Here is an 18363-nt window from a genome sequence, read left to right on the forward strand (position 1 = left end):
CAAAAACTTGAGTTGAACTAAAAATATTTATCTTTTGAAACATCGACATCTGCGTTAGACTGCATGTTTCATACATCAGAACGGCGCACAAAATTAGTGAACCTTTACTATAGTTTATTGACGTCCGTGACAGGGGTTGTGTCACAATATATGGATGATTGATGCGCCGCGCGTTTTATTCCAAATTATTGAAAGGCCCCCGTACCAAGGTAATTTTGCTCTCGTACCATGAGCGAAAACACAGCTATGTCCGATCTAAAGTAGGTAGTTTAATTATGCGAATAGAATTAAACTTGCATTAAAAGTCCCATAGTCAGGGGTACCTTGTATAACAGGCAAGAAAGATTTTTCTTAAGCCGAGTTTAGACTAGCAAGAAAAATCGTTCAAGTTGCATTACATTGCGAGGCCGTAAAGCCAACGAGATTGTAGTGGTTAATCGAGCGCCGCAATGTAATGTAATATAATGTCTAAACTCGGCTTTAAGATTTTTACTCATCTTATTTGTTCTATAAAACTATAACCTCATAGAAGTGTTGAAACCTTTTTTTACTTAACAATATCAAACATTTTAGCAACTTTTTTCTGTTGTTGCATTTTTTTTTGCCAACTTCCTTCAGTGCCGTCATCGGATGTCAGTTCCTCTCATAACATAAATACTCATTAGAACAGTATTTCCTATTAAAACTTCAGCCATAAAGTGTTAAACGAAAATAGACTGCTCAGTTCACGATAGATTTTAATTTAAAAAATGTATCACGTGTACTACAACGATTACAGGAAAAAAGAACAGAGATGATGAAATCTGAGGGAAGTTATGCCCAATAATAGACGTCGTTCCGCTGATGAAGATGTGTTTAAGTTTTTGTAATAAGGCCATTAGATTCGAGAGTTTCTGTGTCAGGCTGTAGTCCGCCCTAAGTCAACCCTGACACCTGTCATCCAGGTACTATACTACGTTTTTTTAAGCATTAGAAATAAGGTAAACAATCTGGATTCGATTTGTAGCATTCGAAGATGGCGGATGTAGACAATATCTAATTTTGCTATTTCTGTTTCTTTGGCTAGTTGAAGTATAATTTTGATTGTGTTTTATGCGGCGATTAACCTTAACAGTGAACAGTGATCCCAAAATTCTATATTGCTCTCGTGTCTAACATTTTTTAATGCGCAAGTGGTGTCCACGTGGTTTTACTATCAAGTTGCAAAAACTACAATCACCGTACAACGTCCCTCTCAAAGAGAGTTTACCTTGACACTGGCGAAATTGTCCTATTAATTAGGACAGAAAAGAGAAGAAGAAGAAGGTAAACAATCTTTCTATTGAAAAATGTTTTTAAAGAAACAGTAACTATTAGTACTATTACTTATGATATCAAAAGAATGTAAATGATCATGTCCTTGCTAATTGTTACTATTTGCTGTGTCTTATTTTTCAAAAGTGTTTTTCAATAAAACGACACGTCAAGGTCGCTTACCTTCTTCCTAATGCTAAAAAAAAAGAAGTATAAATATGTCCTTCTTCTCTTTTAAAATAAGGCTGTTCTGTCCTAATTAATGGGACAATTTCGCCAGTGTCAAAGTACTCTCTTTGAGAGGGACGTTGTACGGTGATTGTAGTTTTTGCAACTTGATAGTAAAATTCCAGAAACCACGTGGAGACAACTTGCGCATTAAAAAATGTCAGACACGAGGGCAATATAGAATTTTGGGATCACTGTTCACTGTTAAGGTTAATCGTCGCATAAAACACTATCAAAATTATACTTCTACTAGCCAATGAAACAGAAATAGCAAAATTAGATATTGTCTGCATCCGCCATGTTCGAATGCTACAAATCGAATCTCTATATAAATATACTAGCGTTTACCCGCGGCTTCGCACGCGTAAATCATTAGATACAGCAGTTGAATTGAAATTCCGGGAATTTATTAAATTATTTAATTTATTGAATCAGGCGTTACTTTGCGGAGGTCCATATCAACAGCTTAGCTATCGTAAGGTCGCGGGTGAGCAAGGAAATTATTTTAGTTCAATAATTTATTAAATTCTCGTGGGAATTCCCTAAAATTACATCGTGGTTTTCATTGACGTTAAATAAATACACCCATGCCAAATTTCATGACTCTAAACCCAGCGGTTGTTCCCGTGGGATCATCGGGATAAAAAGTAGCCTATGTTTTATTCCAGATGTTCAGCTACCTACATACCAAACTTCATGACTCTAACCCTAGCGGTTGTTATTTAGAGATTTTATCCCTATCCCGTGGGAGTATCTAAAATTCTATGTTTTAATCCAGGTTTATAAACTAACTTTTAGCCAAATATGATCCAAATCCGTCCAGCCGTTTGCGCGTGAAGAAGTAACAAACATACTCACTCACTCACTCACAAACTTTCACATTTATAATATTAGTAGGATCAATGTTTTTGTTTTTTTGACGTATTCCGTATAGGAGTGACACGTGTCAGGATTGACTTCTTAAGCACGGACTACTATAGTTGGCGTTAGTATCGCGAGGTCTGTTTCACTTTGACATTTCGCTGCTTGAATACAAAAGCGACACAAAAAAATATTGAAAAATTGCCATTTAAAATGCGATTTATTAATGTTTTGACAGGTGTCAAAATAACTGTCACATGCAAGACTGTGACCATCAAACGCACCTCGCGATACTGACGCCATCTTGCGATACCTGTCAGAAAACATTCGTTCTACGATATTTTGCGTTTGTCAGTCTGTTCCATTCCTTCTTCAGTGGAGGGCACAGTTACACTGTCACGTAGCAACGCCGGCCAGTCCTTCTTGGCGTCTATCAGGTCTTCACCCACTTCGTAATTGAGCTGGAAAGTTAAAACAATCCAAAATCACTGGTTCATTGTGTTTTTCATAGAAATATCACGAACAAAAATATACAAACAGGGCAAGCTAAAGCAAAGCTTGTATAAGTTTTTTGTTAAAAAAAAATTATGCAAACTTTTTTTTCTAACTGTTCTTTTGTGACTGTATTTGCATGTCATAAGTAGTACATTTCAGTACCAAATTTCAAGTCAATGTCAGTTACCGGTGAGGAGTTCCATCCTGCAGAGAGGATCCTGGCTGGACCACCAGGATGTCAGTCACTGCCAGATTATTGTATTGTCACCAGATTTACATAATAAGCCATATTGAGCTTGACGACCGGATGGCTAAGTGGTTAGAGAACCTGACTATGAAGCTTGAGGTCCTGGGTTCGAATCCCGGCCGGGGCAGATATTTGTGTGAATAACACGAATGTTTGTTCTCGGGTCTTGGATGTTTAATATGTATTTAAGTATGTATTTATCTATATAAGTATGTTTATCCGTTGCTAGTATCCATAGTACAAGCTTTGCTTAGTTTGGGACTAGGTCAATTGGTGTCAAGTGTCCCATGATATTTATTTATTTATATTTATTTAAATATTTCAAGTCAATCCTACCACTGGAAGTGGGTCAAATTCAACTTGCAAGATTTGACCCGCACATACATACATTATACATTGCAAGTTAAATAAAAGCTTTTAAAATAGACAACCCCAATTTCGAAAAAAGGACTTGAATTCATGAGCCAATGGAACCATTTCACAGTAAACGTCATAGTGACATCGCATTAATTAACAAGGAAAATCGCAATGACTTCTCCTTTGAAAAGGTTCCATTGTGGCTCATATGAATTAAGTACACCAAGATTCCTAAAGATCCAGGCCTGCACTCTAAACCGAGTATTTTTTTTTCGAAAATCAATAATCCTTTGCACAAAATGCCTAATAACAATATTTTGGCTTTCGGAAGATTGTCTTTAGGAATATCGTAAGTACTTATAAATTTAGATTTTGGAAACCATGCGACGGACCCCATTATAAAGTAACGTACCCTCTTGCGGCCGCAGCGCGCGGGCGGTATGACGACGCCGTGCTGTTTTTGTAGATGCTTCTTCCAGTAGCAGCGGCGCGTGAAGCACGAGTGGCACACGTCGCACTCGAAACTGGTAAAAAAAGTCTTGTAAAAAAAATGGAATTCTGGCTTTTCGCCAAACATGTTTTGTCAATGAGGGCTATCGTTTTTTGTCTTTCTAGATGGCGCCACTGTTGCGTGAGGTTTTTAAGTGTGGCTTACTAAGTCTGTTATTACGGGCGAGAAAACAAAGTTTTGTTTAGTAATACCCCTTACCACCTTAAAACCGTACCATAAAAATATCGAGCAACCACAGTCTTGCGTAGTCCCGTTTTGTTTGGAAAAAAAGGGAGGAAAGTTTCCGAAAGACAAAACTGTCTCAAAAGGCACAGGCAATTATTGCACCGTAACGCATATTTGCCATAATTAATTTCTCTTAATGCAAAATATTTACAAAATTATTCTAATTGTAAATAAACCCGCGTAGCTCACCCAAAAACTATGAGATTTGTCATTTCGGAGACCTCACGCTACACTAGCGCTTCTAGTGGCGAATTCAGTGGCGAATTCATAGGCGATAGCCCTCATTGTCATAGTGAGGTGCGGCGCGGGTGGTATGCTGTGGCGAGGCGAGGGTTGCATTGTGTGGCGTGGCGCGGGTGGCATAGTTTGCCGTGGCGTAAGTTGCATTGTGTGGCGTGGCGCGGGTGACATAGTGTGGCGTGGCCGGGATCGTATAATGGAGCGTGGCACGGGTGGCATAGTGTGCCATGGCGTAAGTTACATTGTATGGCGTAGCGCAAATTGCATTGTGTGGCGTGGCGCGGGTGACATAGTGTGGCGTGGCGGGGATCGCATAATGGAGCGTGGCACGGGTGGCATAGTGTGCCGTGGCGTAAGTTGCATTGTGTGGCGTGGCGCGGGTGACATAGTGTGGCGTGGCGCGGGTGGCATAGTGTGCCGTGGTGTAAGATGCATTGTGTGGCGTAGCGCAAATTGCATTGTGTGTCGTGGCGCGGGTGGCGTAGTGTGTCGTGGTGTAAGATGCATTGTGTGGCGTAGCGCAGTTTGCATTGTGTGGCGTGGCGCGGGTGACATAGTGTGCCGTGGCGTAAGTTGCATTGTGTGGCGTAGCGCAGGATGCATTGTGTGTCGTGGCGCGGGTGGCGTAGTGTGTCGTGGTGTAAGATGCATTGTGTGGCGTAGCGCAAATTGCATTGTGTGTCGTGGCGCGGGTGGCGTAGTGTGTCGTGGCGCGCTCACCGTTTGATGGCGTCGTGGCTGTCCTGGTGGCGCCGCAGCTTGGTCCGGTCGTAGAACCGCTTGGGGCACTGCGCGCACGCGTGCGGGCGGGAGCGCTCGTGCGTACGGCGCATGTGCGATAACAAGTTCGACGAGTTGTAGAAAGAATTCGCGCAGATGGCACACTGGTAGTTCTTCTCGCCTGCGGGAAACAAAAAGTTAAAAGGAAGTTTTCGCGTTTTGTGATTTTTTGTTATATCGTATCAAATTAAATAATACATCGCTAGCAAAATTTACATTTGTAATATTCATAAAGTTCGCTCACAAAAATGATTGATGTTGCAATACAATCTTTTTTTTAAGTAGTGACGCGTCACTACTTTGTAGTATATAATAATAAAAGTATAATATAAACTTACAAAAAATTAAAACGTTCGTACGAAATTTAAAATTAAACATTGGCTTTGCTGTAGCCAGTTAATAAAATAGATGAGAGAGCGGACGTGGGTCATTATTTGAGCGTTTCAATCGCCTCATTTTCGTGGTCACATTTTTTTATGAACGGACGGTAGATTTTGATGTCATTTTCGATTATTTTTTAGTCGTCCCGTCCTGTACTTCTACTAGAAAACCTGGAAACTATAACAGAATCTTTTACCGGTGCATATAGTGAGAATTTTGGTGGGCGAATGATTTATATTCCTTGTATTTGGATGGATCGATGATCGATGAAGGGATGGTTGGACGGATGGATTGGTGGTTGGACGGATGGATGAATAAATGAGGTGAAATGCAATTATTTGTTGCACGAAGTATTCCTTCAGATTTTACAAACATTTACCCGCCAGCCGTTCCTTCAGTACCTTTTTGAACTCATTTAATACTTGGGATGACATGTATGCTAAGATGCGGCCGGACTGACCGATGTGTATCCGCATATGCTTGGTGAGGTCGTGGCGGTGCCAGAGAGCCTATTCCGAAGTTCGAAAATCGAAGTTCGTATCGTACCGTCCCTCTCGCTCTCGTCTCGTATTAAATAGTATAAGTGTCAGAGGGATGGAACGACACGAACTTCGATTTTCGAATTTCGTAGTAGCCCTGCAGGTGCGGTACTCGCACTGCGGGCACGCGTGTACAGGCGGCAGGTGCCAGCGCAGGTGAGAATAGTGAGAGCTTTGGATGGATGAATGCATGGATGGATGGAGGAATGGATGGATGTAGGAATGGATGGAATGAGAAATGGATAGATTGAAGAGTGGATAGATGGATGAATGGACGGATGAATGAATCGAGGGCTAGATGGATGGATAAATGGATCGAGGGATAGATGGATGGATGGAAAGATGGACGGATGCCTGGATGGATGGATGGATGGATGGATGAATGGAAAGATGGACGGATGCCTGGATGGATGGACGAACGGAAGGATGGATGGATGGATGAATGGATCGATAGATGGATGGGTGATAGATGGATGGAGGCGGGCGAACGTCTCGTATGCTAAGATGTAGGACACTGACCGCTGTGTATCCGCATATGCTTGGTGAGGTCGTGTCGGTGCCAGGTGCGGTACTCGCACTGCGGGCACGCGTGCACCGGCGGCAGGTGCGACCGCAGGTGAGAGTAGTGCGAGCTCTGGTACGTGAACGTCTTGCCGCAGAACTGAGGAAAGATCATCATCATCGTCATCCCAGCCTATAAACGTCACACTGCTGGGCAAAGGCCTTCTCGCGGAATGAGAGGGCTTGGGCAGTAGTTCCCTCACGGGAACAGTTAGCCATTGAGAACTTATCATATATCATCATATCATCATGGGACACTTGACACCAATTGACCCAGTCCCAAACTAAGCAAAGTTTGTACTATGGATACTAGGCAACGGATAAACATACCTATATAGATAAATACATACTGAAATACATATTAAACATCCAAGACCCGTCTACTCAATAAATGTGTCTTGAATCATTGGCGATGTATGTATGTATGTATGTATGCAGGTATAACTCTTTATTGTACAGTGGAATGAAAAGGTTGATTTTATTCCTCCATCTCCATTTTGCCAACGAACTTCCACGCGGGGAGAGCGTCTTCACCTTTATGTAGTTAGTGCTCCGTTAGCCCGCACGAAGCGGTTTGCTTCATCGTTCATAAGCGAACTGCTAAGGAATGGAATTCGCTCCCGTCGTCTGTATTTCCGGATAAATACAACTAGGGCTCTTCAAGGCTAGAGTGAATAGGCTGTTACTGAACCAGTGAGATACACCTTTGGCCTCATCTGCACTTGACATCAGGTGAGATAGGGGTCAATGACGGTCAGTTTTATGTAAAAAAAAAACAATTTTTAAATAAATTCGTTTACACGACTACACGTTGCAAGAACATGTTACCTTTTTAAATGACATTATGACGAAACAAACATATCATACTCGGCCTATAAAGAAGTTATACTGAGCAAGCAAAAACAGACCTTAAGGTTGTCAACCTTTTCATTCCGCAAATGCACACAAAACACATTACAAAAATCAGATTCTGGCTAGAAGCAAAAATGAACATATTTCAATTCATAAAGGGGATCTCTTCGAGTTAACCTTCATGGTACCTTACCTCGCAGACCCACAAGCTGCTCTTGTCCCCCTTGGGGCGGGGGGTGGGGCGCGGCGCGGGGTGCGCGCGCGCACGGTGCGCCGCCAGCTCCACCTTACTGGTGAAGTGCAGGTCGCAGGCGGGGCACGGCACGCGACGCACTTTGAACGGCACACCCGCTGTCTGGAATATAAAATAAAAAACAAAACGTTGATACGATCTTCTTAAACTTAAGAGCTAGGTACGCTCTTGTAGGTGGAGTAGCCGCCATTCCGCATCATAACATAGTAAGTAGAGCACAAAACACAAGATCAGCCAAATATGTGGTCTACCACCTACCACCCTAAAGTTGATAATCGTTTTCATGTCACAAAACAATAATGCCAATAGACGTGTCTGTCAACTTTAAAGTTCGACTTTAGCGCGGCATATTCATTAGATAGGAACTTTTTGAGAAACACTCATTTAATAAAGAGCAAAGGATCTCACCTCAGTGGTCCAGCTGTCTGTCTGTGTGTCGTCCTCCGGCGCGGAGTCAGCGGCGGCGCGCGCGCGGGGCGGCCGCCCGCGCCGCTTGTGCGGGCCGCGCTTGAGCGCCCGCGGCTTGACGCTGACTGGGCTGAGACATACAAAATAACCATGTCCTACTAATATTATAAATACGTTGTGTACAGTCTCCATCAGACCAAGGAGAGGCCAAGGTGATCAAAAATATCGAAACTTGAACTCTAATCTAATACCTTAATAATAGAGTACATATAGATATAGATATCTGATGACAGCTGTACTAACAACCTCACTCATGTGTGTATTAGGGTTGTAATGGAACTTCGCCTCCGCCTCCGCCTCCGTATTTTTTTTGCGGAGTTATAACGGAGGTTTAATTCTCATTTCATCAGCACACACAGCGCAGCGCAGCGGGAACACGGTCGGGGTGGGGGCGGGCGTATGTCAAATAACACACGACACCAGGAATCAACCTGTCTCGCTGCTTGGACGTAGGAAATTGTAATGTACCTATGTTTGATTGTACCGCGATTTTTTAAAGTGATTTTGTACAAAGTAATTGTTTATTTAAGTCACATGCACGATGACGCCGAAAACAAGAGAGATTTGGCAGTTTTTTTTTTAAAATTAGAGATTTTTGAGATGAATAAAGCATAAACTACTATTTTTTCCACATCCACTTTCACCTCCGCATCCGCCTCCGTTAACTTCCACATCCGTGGAGGTGAAACTTGTCGCCTCCGCATCCGCCTCCGCCTCCACTAAGAAGGCCTCCGTTACAACCCTAGTGTGTATATTTGTTACTCTTTCACACCACACTATGTCACCCGCGCCACGCCCACTAGACCACCCGCGCCACGTCATACTATGTTACCCGCGACACGCCACGCTATGCCACACGTGCCACGCCACACTATGCCACCCGCGCCACGCCCACTAGACCACCCGCGCCACGTCATACTATGTTACCCGCGACACGCCACGCTATGCCACACGTGCCACGCCACACTATGCCACCCGCGCCACGCCCACTAGACCACCCGCGCCACGTCATACTATGTACCCGCGACACCCACGCTATGCCACACGTGCAACGCCACACTATGCCACCCGCGCCACGCCCACTAGACACCCGCGCGCACGTCATACTATGTTACCCGCGACACGCCACGCTATGCACACGTGCCACGCCACACTATGCCACCCGCGCCACGCCCACTAGACCACCCGCGCCACGTCATACTATGTTACCCGCGACACGCCACGCTATGCCACACGTGCCACGCCACACTATACCACCCGCGCCACGCCCACTAGACCACCCGCGCCACGTCATACTATGTTACCCGCGACACGCCACGCTATGCCACACGTGCCACGCCACACTATGCCACCCGCGCCACGCCCACTAGACCACCCGCGCCACGTCATACTATGTTACCCGCGACACGCCACGCTATATATGTTAGAGCTGTTACCTATCCTACTTCCTATTAATATTAAAAATGCGAAAATGTTACTCCTTCACGCTAAAACGATTGGACTATTCGGATGAAAAGTAGCTGGACGTCTGAAATAACACATAGGCTACGTTTTATACCGATCCTGCAGGAATATAGAGAATATTATAAATGCGAAAAGTTTGTAAGTCTGTTTGTTGGTTACTTCATCATGCCTCAACCGCTGAACCGGTTTAGATGAAATTCGGTGTACACATAGTTTGAGTCCCCAGGAAAAACATGATAGTTTTTATCCCGGAAATTTGCATTGTTCCCGTGGGATTGCGATAACCTAATTCTCCGCGGACGTAGTTGCGGGTAGCGGCTATTAATATTTATTTTTGATGGATAATGTACAGTTAGTTAGTGAAATCTAAGCTGCATAAGATAAACATTTACAATCTAATCTACGAAACTCACCTATCTGCCTTCTCTTTCTTCATTTTAATCCTAATGCTCTTTCTAACAGTATCCAACCACCCTCCATCATCATCATCACCAATTTCATCACCAATTTCATCACCTACATCCATGTCCATCTCAATTTTAACCGTAACAGGTGTTACGGGTACACAAGATGCCTTCGGAAGTTCATCTGTTGATATGTTTGTGTTTGTCAAGTGCGAGCGCAGTGAGTTCTGGGAGTCGAGGCATATCCTTTTGAAGGAGTGAGCGGTGCGGAGGCGCGAGACGCATGGCTGGCAGATCAGGGTGGGAAGACTCGGGGTTGGGAGGAGCTGAAAATTTTTAAAATCAGAATCAGAAAAAAATGTTTATTGTAAAACATATGAAGGCTGTAAGATACAGAGTTGTTACAAACATTTTGTGATCTTTATGTCTTGCCAATGGGTGTACAAAACATTAAATAGTAGGGTGGAGCGAATTTTTGTTTTTAATTTTGAATGCTGAATAGTGCTAAAAAGTTGCGATTTGTTCAAAGGTTTATGAGAAAAATAAAAAATTTCAAACCTACTTTGAGCCCTCTACTTGTCATTCAAAGATTTGAAAAAAAACTTTATTCTTATGTGAAATTACAAAGTTTTCATACAAGAATCAAAATCTTCAAGGTAAGTTAGAGGGCTAAAACATATGTCGAAAAAATAATTTAAAAATAATGTAAGAAACTAGTCCACATGCACGTTTTTAGAGATATTCAAGACTGATTAAACAACTTTTTTTTTCTCCATACATAGACACTCCACCCTATTAAATAAGGGGGGTTTTTGTAATGTCACTGTACTGGTTTTGGTGATCAATAAAGAATATTTGTATTGTATTGTATTTAAAAATACACAATTAAAATCAATATTACAAGGACATAATTTTGCAAGAAAAATCCAACTTTATAAAACTTTCTTACTGGCATTTTTTTTTTCCAACTTATCATCATCATCATCATCATCATCATCCCACTGCAGGGCACAGGCTTCCTCTCCGAATGAGAGGGCTTGGACTGTAGTTTTGACGCATCCAGTGCACTTTGGAAGCTTCATAGACACACCATTAAATTTATTCGCCAGTGTTTCCTTCACCATAGAACTCATGGTAAATTTCAAATGTTGTATCTTTGCACATAAATTCCTAAAAACTCAGAGGTGCGAGTTTGGGTTTGAACTCATGATCTTCTGCTTGAGAGCCGATAGGTCAGACCACTAGGCTATGGCTAAAGCAAAGCCAACAAGACTTGATATACTTCAACTTAGTCAGATATGTGATTATTAGTGTTTCCCTCCTTTTCTGTCTCATGACATAATTTATCTAGTCTTGTTGGCTTTGCTTTAAGAACAAATTGAGAACCTAGCAATGCTCTTCTAATCTAAATCCAAACTAGTAACTATAAAGAGAAGGATTTGTTTGTGCTTGTTTGGATTAAGTAACTCAAAACTACTAAACCTGTACTTATATTATGCTTATATTTGCTTTTGTATATTATCACTACTTTTTTACATACATTATTTCAAGTCAAGGGTCAATTTTGTTGATATATTGATTTGAGATATGAGATTTTTCTTAAATACTAACAATGTGTTGTCCCGGGATACTGTGCACTTCCCAGAAGTTGCAAACAAAGGGTATTTTTTTATAATTCAGTCCATACATGTGTTCCACTGGACGTAGGTCTCCTAAGTTTTCTATTATTTGCTAACATGATTTTTCCTATTCATCCTTACATACAACTAAAAAGGAGGTATTAGAAGTACCTAGAATAGAGTTTATAGTGTGAACTTACAAGCAGCCCTGTACAGTACTCTATTTGTTCAACTAAATCGTTTTCTTTGACAAATAGCTCCTGCATTTCATCTCCAGACGACAAACATACTCTGCACAAATCATCCCTTTTAAAATCTGATTCCATAGTTCGTTACTTCTTTCCTCAGTGAACACTTTAACTTAATTAAATGGTAAATATTTCGATACATACAAGATGTCGTTATCAAATGAGTTCTTAAATAATGGTAAATTTAAGTAAATAATGAAATGAAAACAATAATTCTGATATTTATGTAGGTACAGTACATGTATGGAATGGACTTGACATGACAAACAAGACAAGTGACGTGTGTGACAGTGACAGTGACACTTGAATGAAGTGATATCGGTGCTCCCTCTATTATATAAATTATGAACTACGAAAAACAGAACTTGTTGACTTGCTACTCATCGCTAGATGACACTGTAACTAATTAGTTTATCAAGTCACAGTAGAAAAATCTAACAGTAAGTAATATTGCTTAACAAGTGTTTTTGGAAACTAGCATACTGCCTTTTTTTTTTCTACTGTGACATTTAAGTTTACTAATTTACAAACTAGATGGCGTTGTACAACCAATGGCTTTACACCGGGCCATGAAGTTTTGCTATTTAATGCTAGATGGCAGTGCAAAGAAAAAAGTATATTCAACAATAGATGTCACTATGATGCCACTTACTTTTTTTTTTTTTTACTTTTTCCGTTGAATTGATAATTTTAATTCTTATAATTTATAACTAATCATGATTATTTAAAAATCACTTATTTGTTGGCAAAGTGAAATTATTTAATAGGTTAGCATATTCTCTATTACAGTACCTTAAAATTATTTTGTTCTGTGATTCGTGTTTTTTTTTTATTGCGCACTATCATCCAATCGGAAAGATCCGTTTAATCAAGGAAAACTAACCTCGTAGATTTTAAAACGAGAATATTCCATCCATAGTGCTCCGTGGTCCTATTTTACGTGTGGCAAGTAAATAATACCATTGCTAGAAAAAGTCAAAAACGTTCTTTCGCGAAGTTGCGTCACCCACATGTTCTGTCTGAAGTGAATTAAAAACGAGAATTAAATTGAACAGTTGATAAAAACCACAAAAATGTTGTGCGCGACGCGGGTGATGGGCCGAAAGGCTTTGGAATGCTCCGGCATTGGTACAGACTTTTACACACAAAGAAACTTCAGCACAATCCTAAAAAGCGTAAGTGCCCATTTTATTTTCGAAAACGAATGAAAGTCGTTTGTCATGGGTCTTAAAATGTCAATTGAGTGTTCTTCTCAAGTTTTCAATAATCCTGTATATTATTCATTTATTCACTGTTAGATTCTTGTAGTAGTCTCGCCGGTCCTTGGTAGTCACATGAGGTCGATTCAAAACTGTGATTTTTTGTTATATTTCGTTATTTTCACGTGATTTCAGACCGCAGCCCCTACAGTACCCATTTACCAACGACATGCTACTCAGTACAGAAACAAGTAAGTTCCAATTAATATATTTTTCGCAATTATTTCGTCATAACCTAACATATCTTATGCGACGTACTTTGAATATTAGCCATAAAATGATATCTCTTAAGTTCCCGAAACATTTGATTATTTCATTTAGTTGCATCAGTTTGTTGTGAAATAAAAGTACTTGAACAGATGCCAGGTTTTACTCTTAAGTAGATTCTAAGTCAATTTCTCTGTAGTCCTCAGGAGGTACCAATGCTGTTGCCACTTTTTTGTCTTGACCATTGAAGAATGAATTAGATGTGAAAAGTTATTACATAAATGTTTTTTTGTTGCATTCTGTGTAACTCGATTGCAATTTAAGTGAATATTATCAGTTAGTATAATCTTTTCTCTCTAAATTAGATCACACAATCGGAAGAAATAAAAAGCATATTTCTATTAATTTAAAGTTTCCCAGTACGTCTGATGTTCAGTCTGTCTCTTTCAAGCTGAAATGGTTGGATAAGTTTTGTTTGTGTGTAACAATGTGCAAGTTGCATAAATTTTGTCAATCAAAGTAAAGTGGAGTGGCCCTGTCTAATACAACTCGCATTATTTTTCTTGCACATTTACATTGGGCTGTATGGTGTGAAGTGTGTAAATGTTCAACGGTGGGTCAGTAATCAAATGGTTTTACTTATGTACAGTCAACCCCCAAAAATATGTACCACAGACTTTTATTCCGATGTAATAAGGCAGTATACTAGGTGTGAAAAGGACAGATAGAATCCGAAACACTATGCTGCGCTCAAAAACACGTATAGCCGACGTTGGGAAAGAGACTGCTAAGCTGAAGTGGGACTGGGCTGGACACGTCTGTCGCATGCACCCACAGAGGTGGGCTCACACAGTCACTTGGTGGGCACCAGAGGACGGCCGTCGACAGCGAGGCAGACCGAAAAGGAGATGGCGGGACGATTTAGATGCGTATGCAAGGGATTGGCCTGACATTGTGCTGAACCGGGAGGTGTGGAGATCAAGAGGAGAGGCCTTTGCCCAGCAGTGGGACACTATTGTAGGCTAGTTAAAAATAAGGCAGTAACATATTTTTGAGTGGTTCAAATAGATACATGTTTTTACACTTGACTGTACTCCCTCATGTAAATGCCATAGGGGTTTGAATTATTAGGTTGTGCATTATTGTCTTTCCTTGCCCATCAACAAATTTGGGGTCATAATCTAGGGTTGCCAACCTCAAGTAAAACAGTTTGAACAACACGCAACAATTACAGAAATATTTATATTAAAAACTGGGCACAGTAACAGTAATATTTAAATTAGCCGTGGATGGATATGTAGCTGAGGATTGCAAAAGTGATGCACCATTTATAAAATACATGATCTTATCAGGTCACTTTGAATACCCAGAATGTCATAGGATATGGCAAAAAGCAGGAAATGTACTGTGAAAACAGAATGGTTGGCACCCTATTTTTACGTATGAGTATTTCTCAAAAAGTTGTCCCATCATGAAATTGACAAGAAATCAGTTTGTCATGAAATTATTAACACTAAGGACGAGATCATAAAGCATAAAATGCATAAAACATCAAAATTTCTTGATGTCAGGAAAACGTCACGAAATCTTGTGAGCAAAAATCATAATTTTATAATCGAAACTTTGTATTGGATCCAACAACAAAGATTATCGGACTTTTTAGCACCTTCACCACAAGGTTTTGTATATGTTTAAATACAATATTACTTATATTTCAAGTTCAAATAGTGTCAGGAAATATATATATGTTTGTTATAAGGGGACAACTGAAAATGGACAACTTTTTGAGAAATCATCTTATTGCACCCTCGTTGATGATTAACGAGTATGTCATGTTATCCGCAGGTCGGATGGCGTCCGCGGAGCCGTCATTGGCATTGACTTGGGAACCACCAACTCCTGCGTGGCTGTCATGGAGGGCAAGACGCCCAAGGTGAGTCCATGCCACTGGGGTTTACTTACAGCAGTGGTTGCTAACTTTTTTTGACCAGGGTACCCTGTGGTAAAAAACTGTATGATTGTATATGTATAGGCTAGATTCCTAAAAATATATTTAGCCTGTCAGTTATATTTTCAAAACATAGGACACATATTTTATCTTTTATCGATTAAACTAAAAATTATGGATATACAGTAGGTTAAGTTCCGTGTGGCGTCACACCTACGCACATTTTTTCATTTCACTAAGGAGTGACGTCATTTTTCGTCTGATTCACAAAAGAATGTGTAATATTTTCTAATACTCTAATTGATGAATTAAATAGAATACAAAAATTTAACAACTTGAAAACTAAACAAATGTTTCAGTGTGGTAAAACTCACATGGTTAAATATCAGTACAGAGTACACACAAAAACCGTTTAGGCACGAGAAATCCGTTTCCTAAAATTTCTGTTGGGTTTTAAACTTTCCCAGAACACAAATTTCCCAAAACGCCAATTTACCTAAATACGTTTTTCCTAGAACATCCAATTAACAAAACGTTACTTTTTTAAAATACCATTATCATAAAATACCTATTTTAAGTGTCTATTTAGCTTTAGATTACTAAGTGTTGATTTGGATAACTTAGGAAACGGGTATTCTAGAATTTGAATGTTGTAGAAAATGGATCTTCTAGGATTTTGATGTTTTAAAAAACTGATCTCTTGTGCCTAAACAAAAAAAAAATACAAACATTGGAACATAGAACCTCCTCCTTTTTTGAAGTTGGTTAAAAAAACCAATGGTGGTCAAAAATCTCACACTGGATACAAATACGTTTTTCTGGAAATTATTTTGGGATGAAGGCGGGGAAATTAAGCTCTAAAACTGCGCTTGAATCAGCAGTAAATATCCACAATCTCTAAATCTAATCTCTCTAATATAGTACAAAATTTCGTCACCCCACCAGCTACACGGCGTAGCCCATTGGTCTAAACGACTCGGTCACGACGCGGCAACTCGGGTTCGAACCCCGAGCGCGGGGCATCTTTTTCTATGTTTTCGGCACCGTCGATCAGCGCTTGCGCCTGTGCGTAAGTGCTCTTGCAGCGGTGCCAGATGACGCGCGGAACCAGCTAGTCGCCGCCCTGTGGCGAATGACTTTCCTAGATACCGTGCTACATTTTTTTAGAATTCTAGATGTATGAGCCTTTTTTTTAGTAACATGTCCGTATAAACAAATTGACGTTTCAAATTCGAAAAATGACTAGCTCCTTAGCTGTGGACTACTACATACGACAGGTCATTTACTTAAGTTTTTCACCTATATAATGGAGGTTGAATTATTGCGAGAGGTGTTGGAAAAAAAAACTACCTATTTATGATGCAAAACATAATGTGCAGTTAAAAGACTTGGGAAAAGTTAAGTTTTGTCGATTTTAAGGTAACTTCATAGTTTTTTTTCTTTTCTTCTTATGTGTCACAATCCTCAATTAAATCTTTAAACCCCTGTTTCACCATCCATTGATTAATTTATTTGACGGATAAATGTGATGCCTTCTCTGTTTGTTTTGTTGGAAAAGACGGAGACGGCATCACATTTATCAGTTAATTAAAATTAAACAATGGGTGGTGAAACAGCTCCTAAGACTTACTTAGATTTCGTATACTTACGTCTATTGTTTAGGTTTAGACAAAAAAAAAACTAAATCACACAATAGAATGCTTTACAACTTGTGGACTTTAGCCCGTAATCATATAAAAGAATAATTTTACCATATATTATTGGTCTAAAAGTCAAGGTTGAAAGATTTAATGATATCTGATCATTTAAAAAATTATCTGTTATGTAATTGTAGAGGAATGTGGAACGTCGACCGATAAAAAGCATGGCAGAGATAGTTACTTGATAGTTACTAACCTCTAAGTTCATTGTGTTAATTCGCAGTCGCGATTGCTATTTCTGTCACACAGATTAAGACGGCGGTAGAGAGAGTTGTTGAATGCGATGACGTATAGGATAACGTAAGCGCTAAACCAAAATAAAAGTTGCACAGGGTTGGAAAATGATTTCGTTAAAATCGTTTTTTTTTTCTACTGGATGGAAAACGAGCAAGTGGGTCTCCTGATGGTAAGAGATCACCACCGCCCATAAACATCTGCAGGGGTATTGCAGACGCGTTGCCAACCTAGAGGGCTAAGATGGGATACCTCACGTGCCAGTAATTTCACCGGCTGTCTTATTCCCCACGCCGAAACACAACAGTGCAAGCACTGCTGCTTCACGGCAGGATTAGCGAGCAAGATGGTGGTAGCACCACCTGCGTGATTTCCTAATAGCAAAATTTCTATTCGCTTTTTTTCCCAATATCGTTTTTTACTGAAGCTTATTTTCACAGTAGCGTTTTTCCCGATCAGAATCGACACAAAAACAGTAGGTTTAGGTTATGTTAAGCCTGCATCGGCCCCAAGAGCCAAAACTACACAAAAGTAGGAACTCCGCGTGAGCCTAGCTCCGTCGGCACTGTATCGGTGTCGACTTTGATTGGGAAATAACGCAACTGTTAAAATAAGCTTCAGTAAAAAAGTATATTGGCAAAAAAAGCATTTGGAAAGAAACGCGAATGGAAATTTTGCTACTAGGAAATAACGATTTTGGGGAAATGATCGTATCAACAAAGATTTGTATAAAGTACCTAGTTATACAAGATGTCTTAGACATTTTCAGAAGATAGTTGGGTTATTAATGTTATTCTATAATAAGATCGTTTTTTACTATGGATAACTTTTTAAACAGGACAACTTTTTAAAATGACCTTTGACACTGCAAAAGTTTGCATAAATAATTTTATACATCATCAACTCTACCTATATATCCCACTGCTGGGCACAGGCCTCCTCTCAGAATGGGAGTATTTGGGCCGCAGTTTCCTAAAGGTGTAAAACTG

General features: G+C 40.2%; 2 protein-coding genes across 2 annotated transcripts in view; one reads left to right on the top strand and one right to left on the bottom strand.

Annotated features, from left to right (window-relative positions):
- Positions 1–333: 333 nt before the first annotated feature.
- Positions 334–12279, bottom strand: LOC141442639 (uncharacterized). The gene is made up of 8 exons (XM_074107664.1): positions 11979–12279; positions 10169–10485; positions 8232–8361; positions 7764–7925; positions 6677–6818; positions 5178–5358; positions 3894–4005; positions 334–2843 (listed from the first exon to the last, which is right to left on the bottom strand). Exons 1-8 carry the CDS (start codon positions 12102–12104, stop codon positions 2715–2717), a joined length of 1299 nt encoding a protein of 432 aa, XP_073963765.1. The 5' UTR covers positions 12105–12279; the 3' UTR covers positions 334–2714.
- Positions 12280–12950: 671 nt separating this feature from the next.
- Hsc70-5 (Heat shock protein 70 cognate 5) overlaps positions 12951–18363 on the top strand; it is a gene marked incomplete in the record, with an annotated part of 21393 nt that continues 15980 nt past the window's right edge. Inside the window, 3 exon segments of the mRNA XM_074107662.1 lie at positions 12951–13201; positions 13421–13476; positions 15338–15425. Of these exon segments, the coding sequence (XP_073963763.1) occupies positions 13100–13201; positions 13421–13476; positions 15338–15425 (246 nt within the window).

This window comes from Choristoneura fumiferana, chromosome 26 (genome assembly GCF_025370935.1).
Source record: "Choristoneura fumiferana chromosome 26, NRCan_CFum_1, whole genome shotgun sequence".
In the NCBI taxonomy this organism is placed as follows: Eukaryota; Metazoa; Arthropoda; class Insecta; order Lepidoptera; family Tortricidae; genus Choristoneura; species Choristoneura fumiferana.

Excerpts from the sequence above, each read along its gene's own strand:
- LOC141442639 (XM_074107664.1), bottom strand. The coding sequence starts at position 12,104 with ATGGAATCAGATTTTAAAAGGGATGATTTGTGCAGAGTATGTTTGTCG. Across the intron at positions 10,486-11,978 it reads AGTACTGTACAGGGCTGCTT|CTCCTCCCAACCCCGAGTCT; the intron begins GTAAGTTCACAC and ends AAAAATTTTCAG. Across the intron at positions 5,359-6,676 it reads GCATATGCGGATACACAGCG|GCGAGAAGAACTACCAGTGT; the intron begins GTCAGTGTCCTA and ends TGTTTCCCGCAG.